Source organism: Salvia splendens, chromosome 6 (assembly GCF_004379255.2).
Source record: "Salvia splendens isolate huo1 chromosome 6, SspV2, whole genome shotgun sequence".
Classification (NCBI taxonomy): Eukaryota; Viridiplantae; Streptophyta; class Magnoliopsida; order Lamiales; family Lamiaceae; genus Salvia; species Salvia splendens.
This window is the reverse complement of record NC_056037.1, coordinates 13,112,010-13,127,765: the sequence shown is the minus strand read 5'-3', so window position 1 is coordinate 13,127,765 and position 15,756 is coordinate 13,112,010. Positions and strand designations below refer to the sequence as shown.

The following is a 15,756-nucleotide window of genomic DNA, read 5'->3' as shown; positions in this document are numbered from 1 at the left end:
CAAGCTCGTCAAGATCGGCAAGCTCGTCAAGCTCGTCAAGCTCGGCAGCTCGGCAGATCGGCTGTTATGACAACTCGTTTCCGGCAGCCGTTAGATCTGTTTGTTAGTCAAGTTTTAATCCTAGCCGTAGGATTGAAACTAGCCGTTAGTTTTAGTTTCTGTTAAATAGCTTTTTCAGTAGTTAGTTTGATATACTGTAGCTCATCTTCTCGCTCTCGTTTTTTCTCATTCCAGTGAATAAAATTTCCTTTACAATTTCATTCCAATCTTTAACCGATTGATCTTGCTACTCAAATCGTTCCTCAATTGCTTACAATGCAAATTCAAGAAGTAGATTTTTCCTAGTTTACATTGAGGTGAGTGAGACAAGAGGAGAGATTTTGACTATGCCCTTTTGAGGTGATTAGCAAATTTATGGACCCCATCATGTTTAAATCCATCCACCCATACCCTCACAAAGTCACAACCAATCCTCTATCTCCCAATTTCTTGCTGATTTGGCTCAAATTAATTGTTCACAACTTAATTTCTTGAGCTTAATACTCTCCAATGCCAGGAACCATACATGTTACAGGTGTGTTGAGCTGCCTTTGCAACTGATAATTCTCTGTTTATGACACCAGCTCTGATTTCACACTCTTTCAATGATGAAACACTGTAGTTCTTGAATACAAGGGAGTCTCATCTTCACCAAAGTCTTCTGCAAAATCCCTCAAAGGTAAATGAGTCAAGACTTGCTAGTTTTCTACTTTTCTTTCTGTATTTGAACTTGAATCTTTTGAGCAGTTTCAATGGGGAAGAAGCAGTATCAGACTTGGGACAAGGGGGACTTCTCATTGTAATGATTCTGACTCTCAACTTCACTTGAAGAATCTTGTAAATTATCATGTAACATGTATATATGCAGCTAAGTAAAGAGGAAATTGATGATATTTTGACAGCCCCATAACGAGAATTCGCGAAAACATAGTTGTTGCTCTTCTTGATGCTGGGGGCAATGAGATAGCTCATCAAGGTTTGTCATGTTCCAACATACTAAGCAGCATTGTGCTCTTTGTATAAGTCTCTTTTACTTTTTTTTTATACAAATTTGTCGTGTTTCGTGGGGTAGATATTCAGACAATGCAGATCATCGAGAAGGGATCTTGGGATGAGGTTTTCTCCATCAATGGAGGTGGGCATGTGCACTTGAAGCTGGACTTCACTCTCAGTGAGGATGATCGCAACCGCATTCGTGTTATGGTATTGTTTTCAATCCAAATATTTTTATCTAGTTCTTGTAGTGCAGGAAGTTTTCTCGAATCATGGATCAAATTATAACGATTTATGGATTGCTTAGTTTTGTAACATTACTTGGCTCGAGAAACATGAAAAATTCCAGCTTATGATCATTACTTGAAGGATTCGAATTCTAAAGTAATTTCAATATGCAGTTGAATGTGTAACTCTGATTCTTGTTTACATTCCATGCTTTGCAGAGAGAATCTGCGATGAAAAAGAAACTCGAAGCGAATCCAAGCATTAATCTTCGATTTCTGGACTCGTCATCCATGAAAGATGAACTGCAAGTCTCAGGTCAGAACTCTCTGCTGTCATGAAAAGTGAACATTTGAGTAGTTTTGCATTGGAATGTATAGTTTTAATGTTGCTTAAGTCTCCCTTTTGTCAGAGAGAATTTTAGTAATTGTAGTATCAATGTTGTATGTCTTAAGCTTCCACAAAAGGATTTGTTGAAATAGATATAACTACCCCAAAAGTTGAAGCTTCTCAAGCTGGTTCGTCTCTGACCGCTGCTGCTTCCTCTTCTGCCTCACTCTTTAGTCACCAGACGGGTAAAGAGCCCGTCGTTGATATTGCAATCCCAGTTAAGGAGTTATCAGTTGTGCTAAATTCACATTTTTCATGAGAAAAAATAATGTAGAAGAAATTTCTTTGTTGTCCTAACAAAAAAAAGTTACCTGTTTTAGAATGCTACAGATGGAATTCAAGACACTCCATCTTCTCCTGTTGAACATGAAATCAACATAGAATCTGCTCAAGTACCGGATGAGAAAATTGAAGCTCCTCGAATTGCTAGTGTAAGATCCGACAGTAAGGATGGACCTTCGTCTGACTTGCCAAGATCATCCATATCGGAAAAGAATAGTATGATTGCGTCCAAGTTGCAGGATGATCGTCTCGTTCAAAAACCTCAGAAACAAGGCCATGTGAGGAAAACTCCCAGCAATGTGAGAAAAATGATTAGTGCCTTTGAAACTGTCCAAGTTCAGGTAGTTTGATTTCGTATACTTTCACTTACCATAAAAAGGAATTGTTACAATCTGATCATTGACTATGAAAACTTGGGAAAATCAGGAAGTGAAATCAATGAAGAGAGCAGCATCTGTACCGTCTCAACTGAACATATCTAGTAAGGAACGGTTCTTGGAAGACCGCGCAACAAAGAGTGTAGTCTCTCCTGCTGACCAAACTTCAACTGATTCTAAGGATCCCAACCTGAGAAACTTGCACAAACTGCCAACTATGGTCAGTGGAAAAGTTTTGAGCAAATGTGAACCATCTCAAGTTGAAAATTCTTCAGTTGATATAAGGAGGCAATTAGCTTCAGAAACAGCAACTAGTTCTGAAAGAACTGACGAGGAACAATCTCAAGATTCCTCAAGATTGGTGAAATCATCAGCCGCAGAAGGAAGTGGGAGAGGAAGAGGAACCGGCTTGAAGAGCTCAAGCACGATTAACGCTAAAGTGGATTCAAACCTGAAATGGAAAAAACTAGATTATTATAACAAAGAAGAATATGATTCGGCTCAAACCTCTGGTATGTGGATATTCCCAGATAACACGAGTCGTTTGCGTATCACAACTGCAGGTGAGCAGGACATAAAAATAGTAGGACATTATAACAACAAAGCGAAAACCCATCAAGCCAACAGCATTTCTTCAGAGACACAGAAGGTAAGATTTCTGAAAGATATTCAACTAAACTTTGCACTGCTTTATATCGTTCTTGCCGTTTCTGTTTGTTAAGACGTGTGTCTGCAGAACTCAATGCATGAAAAGGAGCGACAGATGGGAAAGAATTCGAAAAAACTCAATCACCAGCCAGAATCAGGATCTTCTGGCTCTCCAAGTGACTCGTTTAATGGACTAGTTGGACAAGTAAATTCCTAACTGTTGTTTATGTTAAACTATCTAACTCCTGGCCAGCATATTTTCCTTCTGTTTTCATTAAACTTCAACGGGGCAATGGGGCATGTTTACATCTCAGGTGATAAAAGTTGCAGCGATTGTAGGCTTTGGAGTACTAGTTCTTCTGACCAGACAAAAGGAACCGCGGTAGGTTTAGTGAACTGCTATTAGAACATACACAAACTAGGTTTGTGTCTAACAGCATAATGTTTAGCAGGAGGAATCATAAAGAAGATAAAGATAAAGACAATATCTTCCATATACCAGATTATGTTGATGACGGAACATTGAAGCCGTGGACCGGAAAACAATAAAAGATCAATAAACTGTGAGGTTTACTTCTGCATTGCTCCATAGACAACATATAGATGCAGTTAAATGATGTCCTTTTTTCTTGTAACGTTGATCTAATTTGGAAGCATACATGCCCTTGAGCATATGAGCATTTTTACTAGAACACCAATGTTGGTGAAAGAACCAACTGATACACACATCTTCAATTTCAATTTGCTTGAAAATTTATTGATGATATAGTATATATTATAAATATATATATGTAAGCTGGGTCTAATTTACATTTCCAATCAAAAGAAATGGCAGCGAATAACATAAGAGATTTTAATAAAAAAAGTGACTTGCAGTGAATGAAAGCAAACATCAATGTGTTCCATAGTTCCTACCATCACTCACTAGGACTAATTGATCACCATCTCTGATTAGCTGTATATCATCAATTGCAGCACCATCTTTGCTCAAAATTTTTGCAGGAATGAATCCATACTTCTTCTCCCCAATTTCAAGTAGTTCTTGAAAGCTTTGTGGAAGTAGGACGAGCTTTCCTGCTACATCCCCTTTCTCGGGACAGCTCACAGTCACCCTGGCAGCATAAGTTCGTCTAACTGCCGGTGCTGCACCTGCAGCATTGTTGTCGAGAGGAAAATGTGAGCTGACGTCTCCCTGTCGTGCTGCTGACATTATTCCAAACAGAGAATTATCAAAATCAGTGGTCCTGCGCCTAGGACGAGACCTTCCCCATGATGCATCAGGCGCTGGAAACAACGAGTCATGGTAAACGGGTGAAATAGTGGGTTCACTTCTAAACTTTTCCATGAAACGAACTCCGTGGCGCTCCTCAGGGATTGTGACAGCGGATTCTTCAGGCTTAGACCCTTTATAAGAATCAAAGAGCTCCTCAATCTCTTTGTGCCCTTGATGCTCAGCAAGGTTCCTTGCTGTCCAACCATTTTCATCCACCTTATAAACATCAGCACCTTGGTCCAGGAGGAACCTGACCATTTCGATGTTGCCTTGACAAACTGCAACATGGAGAGTCGTACAGCCGCTGCTCTTGGATTGATTAACATCCCCTCCACGTCGAACAATTTCCTTGAGTAAATCCAGATCATTTTGTTCAGCAGCAGTACAAGCAAAAAGACCAACATCGCTGGTCGCTATTGTAGTGCCATTATCCAACAATAGTTTAACAACTTTCTTGTGCATGCCAAGCATCGCCTCCCATAGTGGTATATTTCCCTCTGAATCTGCTAGTTCAGCAAAACAACCACTTTCTTAGGAACAGGTAACAGTAAACACAATAAAATTAAAAACGAAATAATAATAATAGCATTACTGAACATGTATTATCAGTCTGTCCCGTGAATAGGCGGGGGCTAGTCAAATAATACACTTTTGACTTTCTAAAATAGATCCAGCAAGAAAAAAGTTCATTTGAAGTAAAGTCAGCTGATGATGATCAATGCATCTAATATGGAAAGATGACAGGTAGTTGTGTGATTCTTTGACAATGACATTGACTTGTGAAAGTCATATTATTTGAGATTAAATACGAATAAATGAGTATTTCTGACCATTATGTGACATTAAATGCGAAAAAATCCGGAAGTCGGTTATAGAACACAGCATGGAGGAATTGTAGAGTGAGTTATGAAGTCAACTCAACATGATAATAGAAGGCTTAGTTAATGCAACCCCAGCTCATGTTGCAAGCAATGGACATATTGGAGTTATACCCCTAGTAGCACCAATATGTCAATAGCAAATTAGCAATGACATGCACGAAATCACATCTGTTAGCTATAATAGTATGTATCTGACAGCGAAGAAGAATTGTGGATTTATATTTGGGTGTTTACGGCTATCCTACATGCAACACGCAAATCTAACTTGAGCCGAATAATAATGTAGTTTTGGGAAAAGTATAGTTATGTAAGTATAACGGACCTCTGCAGTTGACCTCTGCCCCATAATCCAGCAAAAGAAGCACACAGTTCTCATTTCCTTGTGCTGCGGCTATATGCTGAATAAATATATACATAAAGACAATAATATTAAGAAACAAAAATGAAGATTTTCCACTATATTTAAAGTGCAATAACAGTAGCTGAGATGTACTGACCAGAGCTGTTCTTCCGTTATTATCGGATTCATTTGGATCAAGACCCCTCTTCAGCAGCTGATGCAATAGCAAGTCATCTCCCCTAAGTGCTGCAAAACACAGTGTGAGAGGTAGATCCAATCTTCCTCGAGCAAGCATGTTCTCAGTCTCTACAAGAACTCCCTCCATTATTGGGTCCTTCGATTGCTTCAAATGCTGGCATAAGGAAAACAAGTGTATATCAGTATTCTCCAAAGCTTAAATGGGTAAGTTAGAAATTTAAAAATACAGTGAAGGAATCTTATATCCAACTCTAGCCTGAATAAAGGATAATTGTATGGAAACAGACCTGAAGAATGTTATTCATGATTATCGTTCCATCTCCAATGTTAGCCTGAATAATGTTCATAAATGTGGTACGGTTCAGGCGCAAAAGCTGGCACAATTTTTTTGTACGCACTGTGAACGGTTGGGGCCTATAACAAAGGACACCAATCTCGCCACATAGATCACCATTTTTGGCCTCTCCAACAACCTAGAAATTTTGTTCCACTTTTAGTCTGGTTTTCTATACAAAAATATGTGACCAGTGAAAATCGGACTTACATGTTCTACTCCATTTTTAAGGACCAGTAAATCCTACAAAGAAATTACACATTATGACATCAGCAGAAAAATCAGTTACAACATGATTATGCAGCACACGAAAATATTAGAGGCGAGGTTTTAAGGCCAATTTTTACCACTACTCCTGAGACAAGGATATAAAAGTCAGTTGGAGCTTCATTCTGCAAGATCACGTCTTCCTTGGGAGGGTAATACTCGGCCTTCATCTCAGATACCTTTCATACAAAAAGATGATGATAAATGAGGATTAGAAAAGTTCAGTGTATAGTAAATAGGAAGAAAAATGAAATATGGTTTCAAGAAATCACCAGCTGGAAAAGTAAATCATTGGACACATCACGAAACAAGTATGCCTTTTCTACTAAAGCATAGAAAAGGAAGTGGGAAATGCTTGATCGAATGGCTTTTGGAAGAGAATCAAGAGTCTCTTGCTGCTGAAGCCTCTCATTGTCAGTTCGGAACTTTAAGCACAAATGTGAAAGCATCTGTTCTTGAAGACGAGGAGCCAATTGATTCCTTTGTGCAAAACTTGAAGCGGCTTGAATCGTGTCTCTCTAATGTATGCAACACAGCAATTAATTTGAGGCATGTAGAACCACCAAAGAAATTTTCAACACAATATCAATAGTTACTCACAAATTGTCTGGTCTTACTAGTCCCATCGACAACCAAATTGGTCATATTTCCTATCAAATATGCTGTTAGCCCCAAGTTAAATAGCATGTAAAATATAGCAAATATCATCTCCCTTGTATTTTCAGCATGTAAATCTCCATAGCCAACCGTTGTCATCGTTGTAATGGCCCAATAAATTGAAGTCACATAGCAAAGCCATATGCTTTTGTCATGAAAATTCTCTATAGATGCTCCGATCCATGTCTTGTCTGGATTAGGATAATGGTCAGCAAGTAGATAATAGAAGCAACCAGCACAATGAACTGCGAACAAAGTAACCTATACACAAGCAAAGCTAAAGTCAATACAACGAAAACAATAGTATCACCAGAGTGTTCCAAAAGCTCAAGATTTAACTTACACAGACGAGTTTGGCACACCTAACCCAAAAGTAGTTGAAGTACTTATCCTTCTCCAATCTGCATTGAAGAAAGAATAAAAAGATCATGTTTGCTCCCCTATACTCGAGAATATACACATAACAAAATTCAGAATGCGCTACCGTGCAAATAAGGATCCAACTCTTCTAAGACGCCAGAGACGAAGCATATTGAATGCTCCATAAAACTGAAACGGTTTGGGAAGCATCTTACGAGCAAGTTCAGATGGGATCGTGGATACAAAATCAAATATGAACCACGAGAATAAATACTTCTTAGCAATCTCCTTGCGGTCATCCACAAGGACATACGTGCTTCTATCCAGATAAGCAACAAAGAATGTAAGGACGATGTCGACAAAGAAAAATCCGTTGACAATATTGTCAACAACGGAGAGAGGCCTTGCCGGTGTATCGATGAATCCCAATTCGAATGGTGACACCCAAGCAGTGTAAAGAACCAGCACAACAAGAAAGTTCTGCCATACTCTGCAAGATTCAATTCAATCTGAGGTGATTTTAGCATCATACAAAAACACAAAAGATATTTGCAGCAAACACATAATTGTATTGAAACAAGCAGTTAAATGAGACATGCAAAGTAGTACTATTAGAAAACTCTCAACAATTAACACAAATTGAAAAAAAATAAAAGAAATGTAAGTATTTAAATGCAAATAAAAAAACAAAGGAACCTGTAGCGGCGATTGGAAGGGGAAACGATGAAGGAACTAAGCGTGACCCTGCGATTGCTTCTGGCGCCAAGTGAAGGGAGAATTCCGGTGGAGAGGCTGTATCGGCTGCCTTCGCGCGAGAGCTGCTCAATTTCACGTGCATGAGCGTCGCCGCCGCCGCACATTGAAACCCTGAGCAGGCCGCCGCCTCTGCTGTTGCCATATGCAGCCGCCATTGTTTTCTGCAACCAAATTTGGAAGGTTTAATTCTATTCTTCGCTGCTGTTCCTGGGCTCTGTGCTCACGTTGAATTTGGACAGTTATATAGGTGACTGAGGTTTATGCATAAATAAATATGGGGTTTTTATAATATCATTATTTTCTAGAAATGATATTTTGGGTCCCACGCAATTCAGTCACAGGTCATAGTAAGTCTCACCTCATTTTTGGGTGAATTTTAAAATTTGATTCGATTACAGATTCGGTTTGATTTCAATTTTTGGCAGTTTTTCTATTTTTCCAATTAAGGTAAAAATACGAAAAAACTGAAAATCGATTTTTTTTAATATTATAATGCATATAATGGTGCGTTAAACTAAAAGGGATGGCAGAATCTATATTTGCATACAAATTCATAAGGAAGTGTTAAATTGGAAACAGAACATGACAGAATCTATATTTCAATAGTAATTGTGGATGTGTAGATGGTATGTTTTAACTTTTATGTATATATTGGTTGCATTATATTATAAGATCCGGCAGAATACTATACTTCCACTACGTTTAGAAAGTTTTTATTTTCCAAAATTCTATTCTAACCCGAACAATTGTACTATATTAATGTCTAGAGAGATATTTGCTTATATTGATCCAATATTTAAATACTAAAAATATAATTCTCTTATTAACTATTCAATTTTATGCATATATTGCAGCCTTGCAGGCAAACATAATACCTTCATATTATAAGATATGTAAGCAAACATAATACCTTCATATTACAAGATATATGTATTTTATTTTAAAAAATTATGAGAGAGAAAACTGCTACTTTTACTGCACTTTGTGTATTCATTTCTAGTATTCCCCCATGAGAAGTTAGTCAAAGTATGTGACAAATTAATTGCTCGTAACTGCATGAAGGGGAATGAAATAATCAAAGTGATGGTTCTCTCTCATAAAAAGACATAAATAACCCTTAAGTTTGGAGGATATTTTGATAAAAAAAAATACAAAAGTTCTTCTGACGATATTATATCGATATCCAACAACATTTATTGATATTTTTAAAAGATAAAAACCGCGAATAATATAAGTGCAATGTCCAGAAACTATAACTGCAGTTCTGTCAATAATAATGGGGTATTAATGCTAACTGTGATAAATATCAAAGAACACACCGCTGTTGCTCAAATGAAGAATTGTTTGTCCATTTCTACCATCTTTGAATAGTCATTTTTTTTGGTCCATCTACCAAAAATAATCATTATCTATTTATAAAATGAGTCACTTTTATCTAATAGTTTCAACCAAATTTTCTCTCCATTTCTCTCTTATTTTACTATTTTATATTAAATCTCGTATAGTTTATTTAATTAGTTCATCTTATATATATATATGAGCTCAGGATTTTGATCAAAAATATGAGATTTTGTCAATGTGACGGTCAATAAAAATGCATCTTATGCGGATGTGATTATTAATTAGTTTTTAAGTTATTTTTCGAATTTGAGGTCATTTTTAGATCATTTAAGAGCATCCACAGCGGAGAGTACAATGCTGTCCGTCCGTCCGTGCCAGCGGCACGGCACCGCTGTCCGCCGCTGTGCTCTTGCCGCTGGCGCGGCGCTGCTCGATGCATCGAGCACGTCCGTGCCAGCGAGCAGCCAACGTGGCGCGTTCTGATTGGCCAACGACATTTCCGTTGGAAATTCAATTTTTTTAAAAAAATTGAAAATAATACCAAAAAAAATTTATTTTCACAATCCCAAAAAATGGCCGTTTCTTTGACCGTTTTTTAAAATTTTATTTTATCTCCAAAATCATCTATAAATACACACATTCATCATCCATTTTTCACATCAAATCATCTCTCTCATTCATCTCTCATTCATATTTTTTCATACAACTTATCTACACCTTCATCCCTCACTCAAACCCTCAAATGGATTTCACCCATCTCATTGCAGAAGCGGAGTACGAAGAACAAGAATACTCTGAACAACATCGTGCCGCCTATGAAGCCTATGTAATTTTAATTATGTACTTTTTAAATTTTAGGATTTTAATTATGTAATTTTTATTTTTTAGGATTCTAATTATGTAAATTTTAATTTTTTTGTAATTTGTAATATTATTTCAGTTATTTTTAATGAATTTTAATATTGTGAAAATATTTTTATTTAAATTGAGTAATAGAATGGTGGGATCCTTGTCCTTGCGGAAGTGTACGGATGTGGGTGTTGTGCTTTTGCCTAAGAGCAGAGAGTAAAAGTGGGTCCGGGCCCACATCCGTGCTCGTTGGCAAGAGCAAGGATGTGGATGCTCTAAGAATCTAAAGGAGTAACTTACAATGACCTCCATTACATTTAAAATGATCTCCGTATTTTGATTATGTTTTATATTAAGATTGACTTTTGCATAGATTACAACGCCATTTATAATTAGTTTCGATCTAAAGCTTGAACAATATATATAGACCTTCACTAGATGCACTCAAACTAGGTACTACCATTAATCAACGAAGATTTGAGTGGTTATACTAGTTTACAGCTCCAATCAAGCATGTAGACATTCACCACAAGAATATTTGTCAGACGATTAACAATTATTGTCACAAATTAACACACTGACAGAAGAATGAAGAAACGGTGGCTTAGAGCCTCTTACTTAAATATTTTCTTCTTTGTAAAGCTGATTTTTAGTAAAACATTTATGTTAGCAAGAATCATCAAAAAGCATCTCTCTCTCTTCTAGGTCTTTTACTAGATGGTTGATTTTAAAGTTTTCCTGTGTGTATTGAGATTGTATTCGTTTTGATGTTTTGTGTGTTCGGTTGCAGGCGTTCAATTTTTGGGATTGATTTATTTTAAGTTTTTAAAGTATTTTAGAATGTATGAGACCATTCAAACTAACTTTAATTATTCCCTTGTTGATGGCAACTGAAAGGATATGGGCTAGATTAGATTAATATGGATTAAATAATTATAGTTGGGCTACAATTATAATTATTCCATAAGCCCAACAATCATGAAACTCTAATGACTCTTTGTCTATATAATGGTTATTTATTCTCCATTGTGGGGGATGAGAAATATCGTAACATTAGAGAGAAAATACGTAAAGCTTTGTAGAGAATTTCTAGCTTTCTCTATAGAGCGATTGTACCGAGGAATTGTTCCTGCATCGGATCAGAATACACGTGGACCTCGATAGTAGTGGATTCAACTTGCAGGACACAATCGTAGAAGAAAACACAACAACAAGTAAGATTTAGTTCCGTTGTGTATTACGTGCTCAACTTGCAATATGATTATGAATCTAGATCTGTTATTCTTGTATGCAATTTCCGCTGCGCTCATTAGATGAACACAAGAATTCTTAACAGTGGTATCAGAGCTCAGGGCTCGATTCATAATTATTTTGTTTGCGAATTATTTGTGGATTAGTTTTGAAATTAAACCTATGTAATTGGTTTTCGCATGGAATGGAAATCGGATTTCAACTATGTCGCTGGAATTGAAATTTGATTTCTTGCATTTAACTCTTGAAATTAGTCTCACGGTAAAAGTTTTGGGAACCAATAGTGAGTTTGAAATTAGGATTATAGATATCTTTGGAAGATTTGTTCTTGAAAACAATTTTGCAAAAATGGAATCAATTACTGATTTATTAGTTTGATTAATAAATCATGGTTTCGATCACCATAATTGATATTGATTTGGAATTGATATTAAATATGTATAATTATATTAATTTAGAATTAATACAATTAGTTAAATCCACATTTAATTAGAGAATAAAATTTGATTTTATTCATTGAGCATTATTTGATATCCTATGTGATAAGCATGCTATTTGATTTATGCTTATTTATTTAACTATAGTAGTTAGAGACCGTTTTATTATCTGGGTAGGCGGCGCCCAGTATGTGTAGTCCGTGTTATACTATGTCTGGGTAGGCGGCGCCCAGTATTTGTAGTCTGTGTTATACTATGTCTGGGTAGGCGGCGCCCAGTAATTGTTTGAAATTTAATATTGGATATTATATTCACAAAATTAGTATCACAAAATTATTCCCCACAAAATATAAGTCTTGTTTTGAAACAAACGCGTCGTCCATCACAATTGTTTGATGCTCCTAGCCTTTTCGACCACGAGTTTTACGCCCTCACGTTTACTCTAAATCTACAAGGTTTAGGCTCATTCATAGATGCATGGTTGGCATCGTGTGATGGGGTTGACTTGCTTAAATTATTTTGAGTAGCCCTCGCAACCAGAATAATTTATGGACGTATATTAATTAGATTAATAAACCAAGAATTGTAAAATTGTTGTTACAATTGGCTTGGAGGCCTCTACCTGGTGATATTATTGTAGTCATCAGCCCTCGCAGAGGCTGCAATAATATAGACTTGGATCTTGCACCACTAAAATTTATATTTGATATAAATTCATATTTTATGTTTGGGGGCATAATATATGTTAAAATTAGTGGGAGCTAATCAATACAATAAACCCTTGTTTGATTAGTGATGCGAATGTGATCTTTGTATACTTTTCTGATTTGCTTTCATTTTAATTTCTGTTCAGATAAAATGTCAAACTTGGCTTACAAATGTTTGATGGAAACAAACAAGTTGACTGGGTCAAATTTCACGGATTGGCTCCGTTGTTTGCGCTTGGTGCTAAGACATGACAAGGTTGAGTATGTCCTGGACAAACCAATCGGTGTCATCCCCGATAAGGAATCTCTTGAGTTTGCTACGTTTGACGTTGAAGCTCATCAGAAACACATTGATAATGCTTCTGATGCTCAGTGTGTCATGTTGTCATCTATGAGTTTGGAACTGCAAAGACAACATGAACACATGCTTCCATATGAAATGCTAAAGCACTTGAAGAGTTTGTATGCTTCACAAGCTCAAACTATGGAGTATGAGATACTTTGCGATCTCTTCAACTGCAAGCTTCATGATGGAAGCAAGGTTTCTGAGCATGTGCTGAAAATGATTGGTTTGATTGAGAGGTTAGCATCGATTGGAACGGTGCTCCCCGCAAATGTCTCAACAAATCTAATTTTGCAGTCTCTTCCTAGTAGTTTTGAGAATTTCATTGTGAATTTCAACATGAACAACACGAAGGTTGGGCTGCCAGAGCTGCACAATAAGCTTAAGACTTATGAGTCTTCCACTGCTAAGGTAAAATCTGTGCTGATGGTGAGCTCTTCTGCGAAGTCTTCGAAATGGAAGAATAAGCAGCAACAGAAGAAGAAAGCATCTAAGGATGCTGTTCTAAAGCCTAAGAGTGGAGGGGCCAATAAGAAGTCGAAATTATCAAAGGATGAGTGTCTTTTCTGTCATGAGAAGGAACACTGGAAGAGAGACTGCCCAAAATTCAAGGCACAAGGTGCAGAAAGTGGGAGCTCAGGTATGTTTGTCATTGAGATAAATATGTCTATGAATAATTCATAATCTTGGGTATTAGATACAGCTTGTGCCTCACACATTTGTAATAACGTGCAAGGGTCTAAGTGACTGCAAGAAGTGAGACCTGGGGAAGTTGATTTGCGTGTTGGAAATGGAGCAAGAGTTGCTGCCAAATGCGTGGGAACTTATAGATTAGATCTTCCCTCAGGACATAGACTAGATTTACATAATTGTTATTTTGTTCCAGTTATTTCAAAGAATATTATTTCCATTCCGATGTTAGACATTGAAGGTTTTTCCTTCCATTTTGCAAACAGCAGATGCTCGTTTTCTTTTAACGGATTGTTTTATGGAAATGCCACTCTTGAAAATGGATTATATATACTTGAATACAAACGAAATATTCTCAATGTGCAAAACAAAAGACCTAAGCTGAGTAATACGAATAATGCAACTTATCTTTGGCATTGCAGACTTGGTCATATTAATGAGAAAAGAATAGCAAGATTGAGAAAGTTAGACTATCTCACTTCATTTGATTTAAAATCCTATGGAGCTTGTGAATTCTATCTCAAAGGAAAAATGACAAGTAAACCATTTTCTGGGAAAGGGGTGCGTGCCAAAGATTTGCTAGAGTTGATTCACACTGATGTGTGTGGACCGTTTCCAACTCAAGCAAGAGGTGGTTATTCGTACTTCATAACTTTTACTGATGATTTATCAAGGTATGGATATGTGTATCTTATGAAAAATAAATCGGAGGCCTTCGATAAATTTAAAAGAGTTTAAGTGTGGAGTTGAGAAACAACTTGGGAAAAGTATCAAGACTCTTCGATCAGATCGAGGAGGGGAATACTTGAGCCTAGAATTTCTTGATTACTTGAAGTCACATGGAATCCAGTCGGACTGAACACCTCCTGGTACACCTCAAATGAATGGAGTATCTGAAAGGAGAAATCAAACATTATTAGATATGGTTCGATCCATGATGAGCTTCGCTAGTCTTCCTTTATTCCTATGGGGTCATGCCTTACTAACGGCTATTTACATTCTAAATAGGGTTCCTTCTAAATCAGTTGAGAAAACACCATATGAGTTATGGTATGGCAAAAAGCCTTGTCTTAACTATATGCGGACCTGGGGTTGTCCAGCTTTTGTTAAGAAACAAATGACTGATAAGTTGGAATCTAAAAGTGAGAAGTGTTACTTTGTGGGATATCCTAAACAAACTATGGGATACGATTTCTACTGTCCTGAAAATCACAAGGTGATAACATCAAGGAATGTGACGTTCCTTGAAGACAGTTATGTCTGCAAGGAACAAGGTCAAAATACAGTAGATCTTGAAGAAATTCAAGAATCACAAGTTAACAATGAGGATGAGGTATTATCCACTGGATTGGACAATAACTCAGTGAGAGTTTTTGATGATCTATTGGGAGGGGAAATTACTCTTAGAGAGGACCTTAGAGAGACTCTCGAAGGACCACCTCAAGACAATGAGATGCATCAAAGACAAGATGATACAATAGTTGCATCACCTCTACCTCAAGAAGATCATAGTGATATTCCTGAACCTTCTCACATACAGAATGAACAGCCTGAACCAGAGCAAAACCAACTCAATAGGCCTAGAAGGATTTGTCGTGCACCTGAGAGACTGAATCTAATGGTTGGGAACCAAGATGATGAGGTTGATTTAGATGATGATGAGCCTAAGACCTATACCGAGGCGGTGTCGGACACCGATCGAGAGAAGTGGCTTGAAGCCTTGATATCTGAAATGGACTCGATGTACTTCAACTTAGTCTGGGAACTAGTTGACTTGCCAGATGGGGTTTACCCCATAGGTTGCAAATGGATCTTCAAAAAGAAGAGAGATGCAGATAGCAAAGTACAAACCTACGAGGCTAGGTTAGTGGCAAAGGGTTATAGTCAGCGCGAAGGCATTGACTATGATGAAACCTTTTCGCCAGTTGCTAAGATCAAGTCCATTAGGATATTACTTGCAATTGCTGCATACTACAATTTCGACATTTGGCAAATGGATGTCAAAACCGCATTTCTCAATGGAGAATTAGAAGGCGATGTCTATATGACACAACCAGAAGGTTTTGTATCAAAAGAAAGGCCGAATGCAGTGTGCAAGCTAAAGAAGTCCATCTATGG

General features: G+C 37.2%; 3 protein-coding genes across 4 annotated transcripts; 2 read left to right on the top strand and 1 right to left on the bottom strand.

Annotated features, from left to right (window-relative positions):
• The first annotated feature begins 453 nt into the window (after positions 1-453).
• On the top strand, positions 454-3,738 carry LOC121806387. Of its 2 annotated transcripts, none has more exons than XM_042206406.1 (12): positions 454-574; positions 662-718; positions 787-838; positions 942-1,015; positions 1,112-1,242; positions 1,479-1,575; positions 1,713-1,864; positions 1,968-2,270; positions 2,356-2,955; positions 3,043-3,159; positions 3,269-3,336; positions 3,407-3,738. In XM_042206406.1, exons 1-12 carry the CDS (start codon positions 550-552, stop codon positions 3,501-3,503), a joined length of 1,773 nt encoding a protein of 590 aa, XP_042062340.1. In that variant the 5' UTR covers positions 454-549; the 3' UTR covers positions 3,504-3,738. The 2 variants fall into 2 exon arrangements, with proteins under 2 accessions (XP_042062340.1, XP_042062339.1); XM_042206405.1 differs by having other exon boundaries at positions 3,404-3,738.
• A 60-nt stretch (positions 3,739-3,798) lies between these two features.
• Positions 3,799-8,175, bottom strand: LOC121806386 (potassium channel AKT1-like). Its single transcript, XM_042206404.1, has 11 exons — positions 7,961-8,175; positions 7,389-7,754; positions 7,248-7,305; positions 6,848-7,165; positions 6,520-6,765; positions 6,328-6,426; positions 6,191-6,223; positions 5,934-6,119; positions 5,606-5,800; positions 5,431-5,506; positions 3,799-4,730 (listed from the first exon to the last, which is right to left on the bottom strand). Exons 1-11 carry the CDS (start codon positions 8,173-8,175, stop codon positions 3,847-3,849), a joined length of 2,676 nt encoding a protein of 891 aa, XP_042062338.1. The 3' UTR covers positions 3,799-3,846.
• A 4,581-nt stretch (positions 8,176-12,756) lies between these two features.
• LOC121808818 lies at positions 12,757-13,695 on the top strand. The gene is made up of 2 exons (XM_042209392.1): positions 12,757-13,588; positions 13,646-13,695. The coding sequence occupies exons 1-2, from the start codon at positions 12,757-12,759 to the stop codon at positions 13,693-13,695; spliced, it is 882 nt and encodes a 293-aa protein (XP_042065326.1).
• The last annotated feature ends 2,061 nt before the right edge of the window (positions 13,696-15,756 follow it).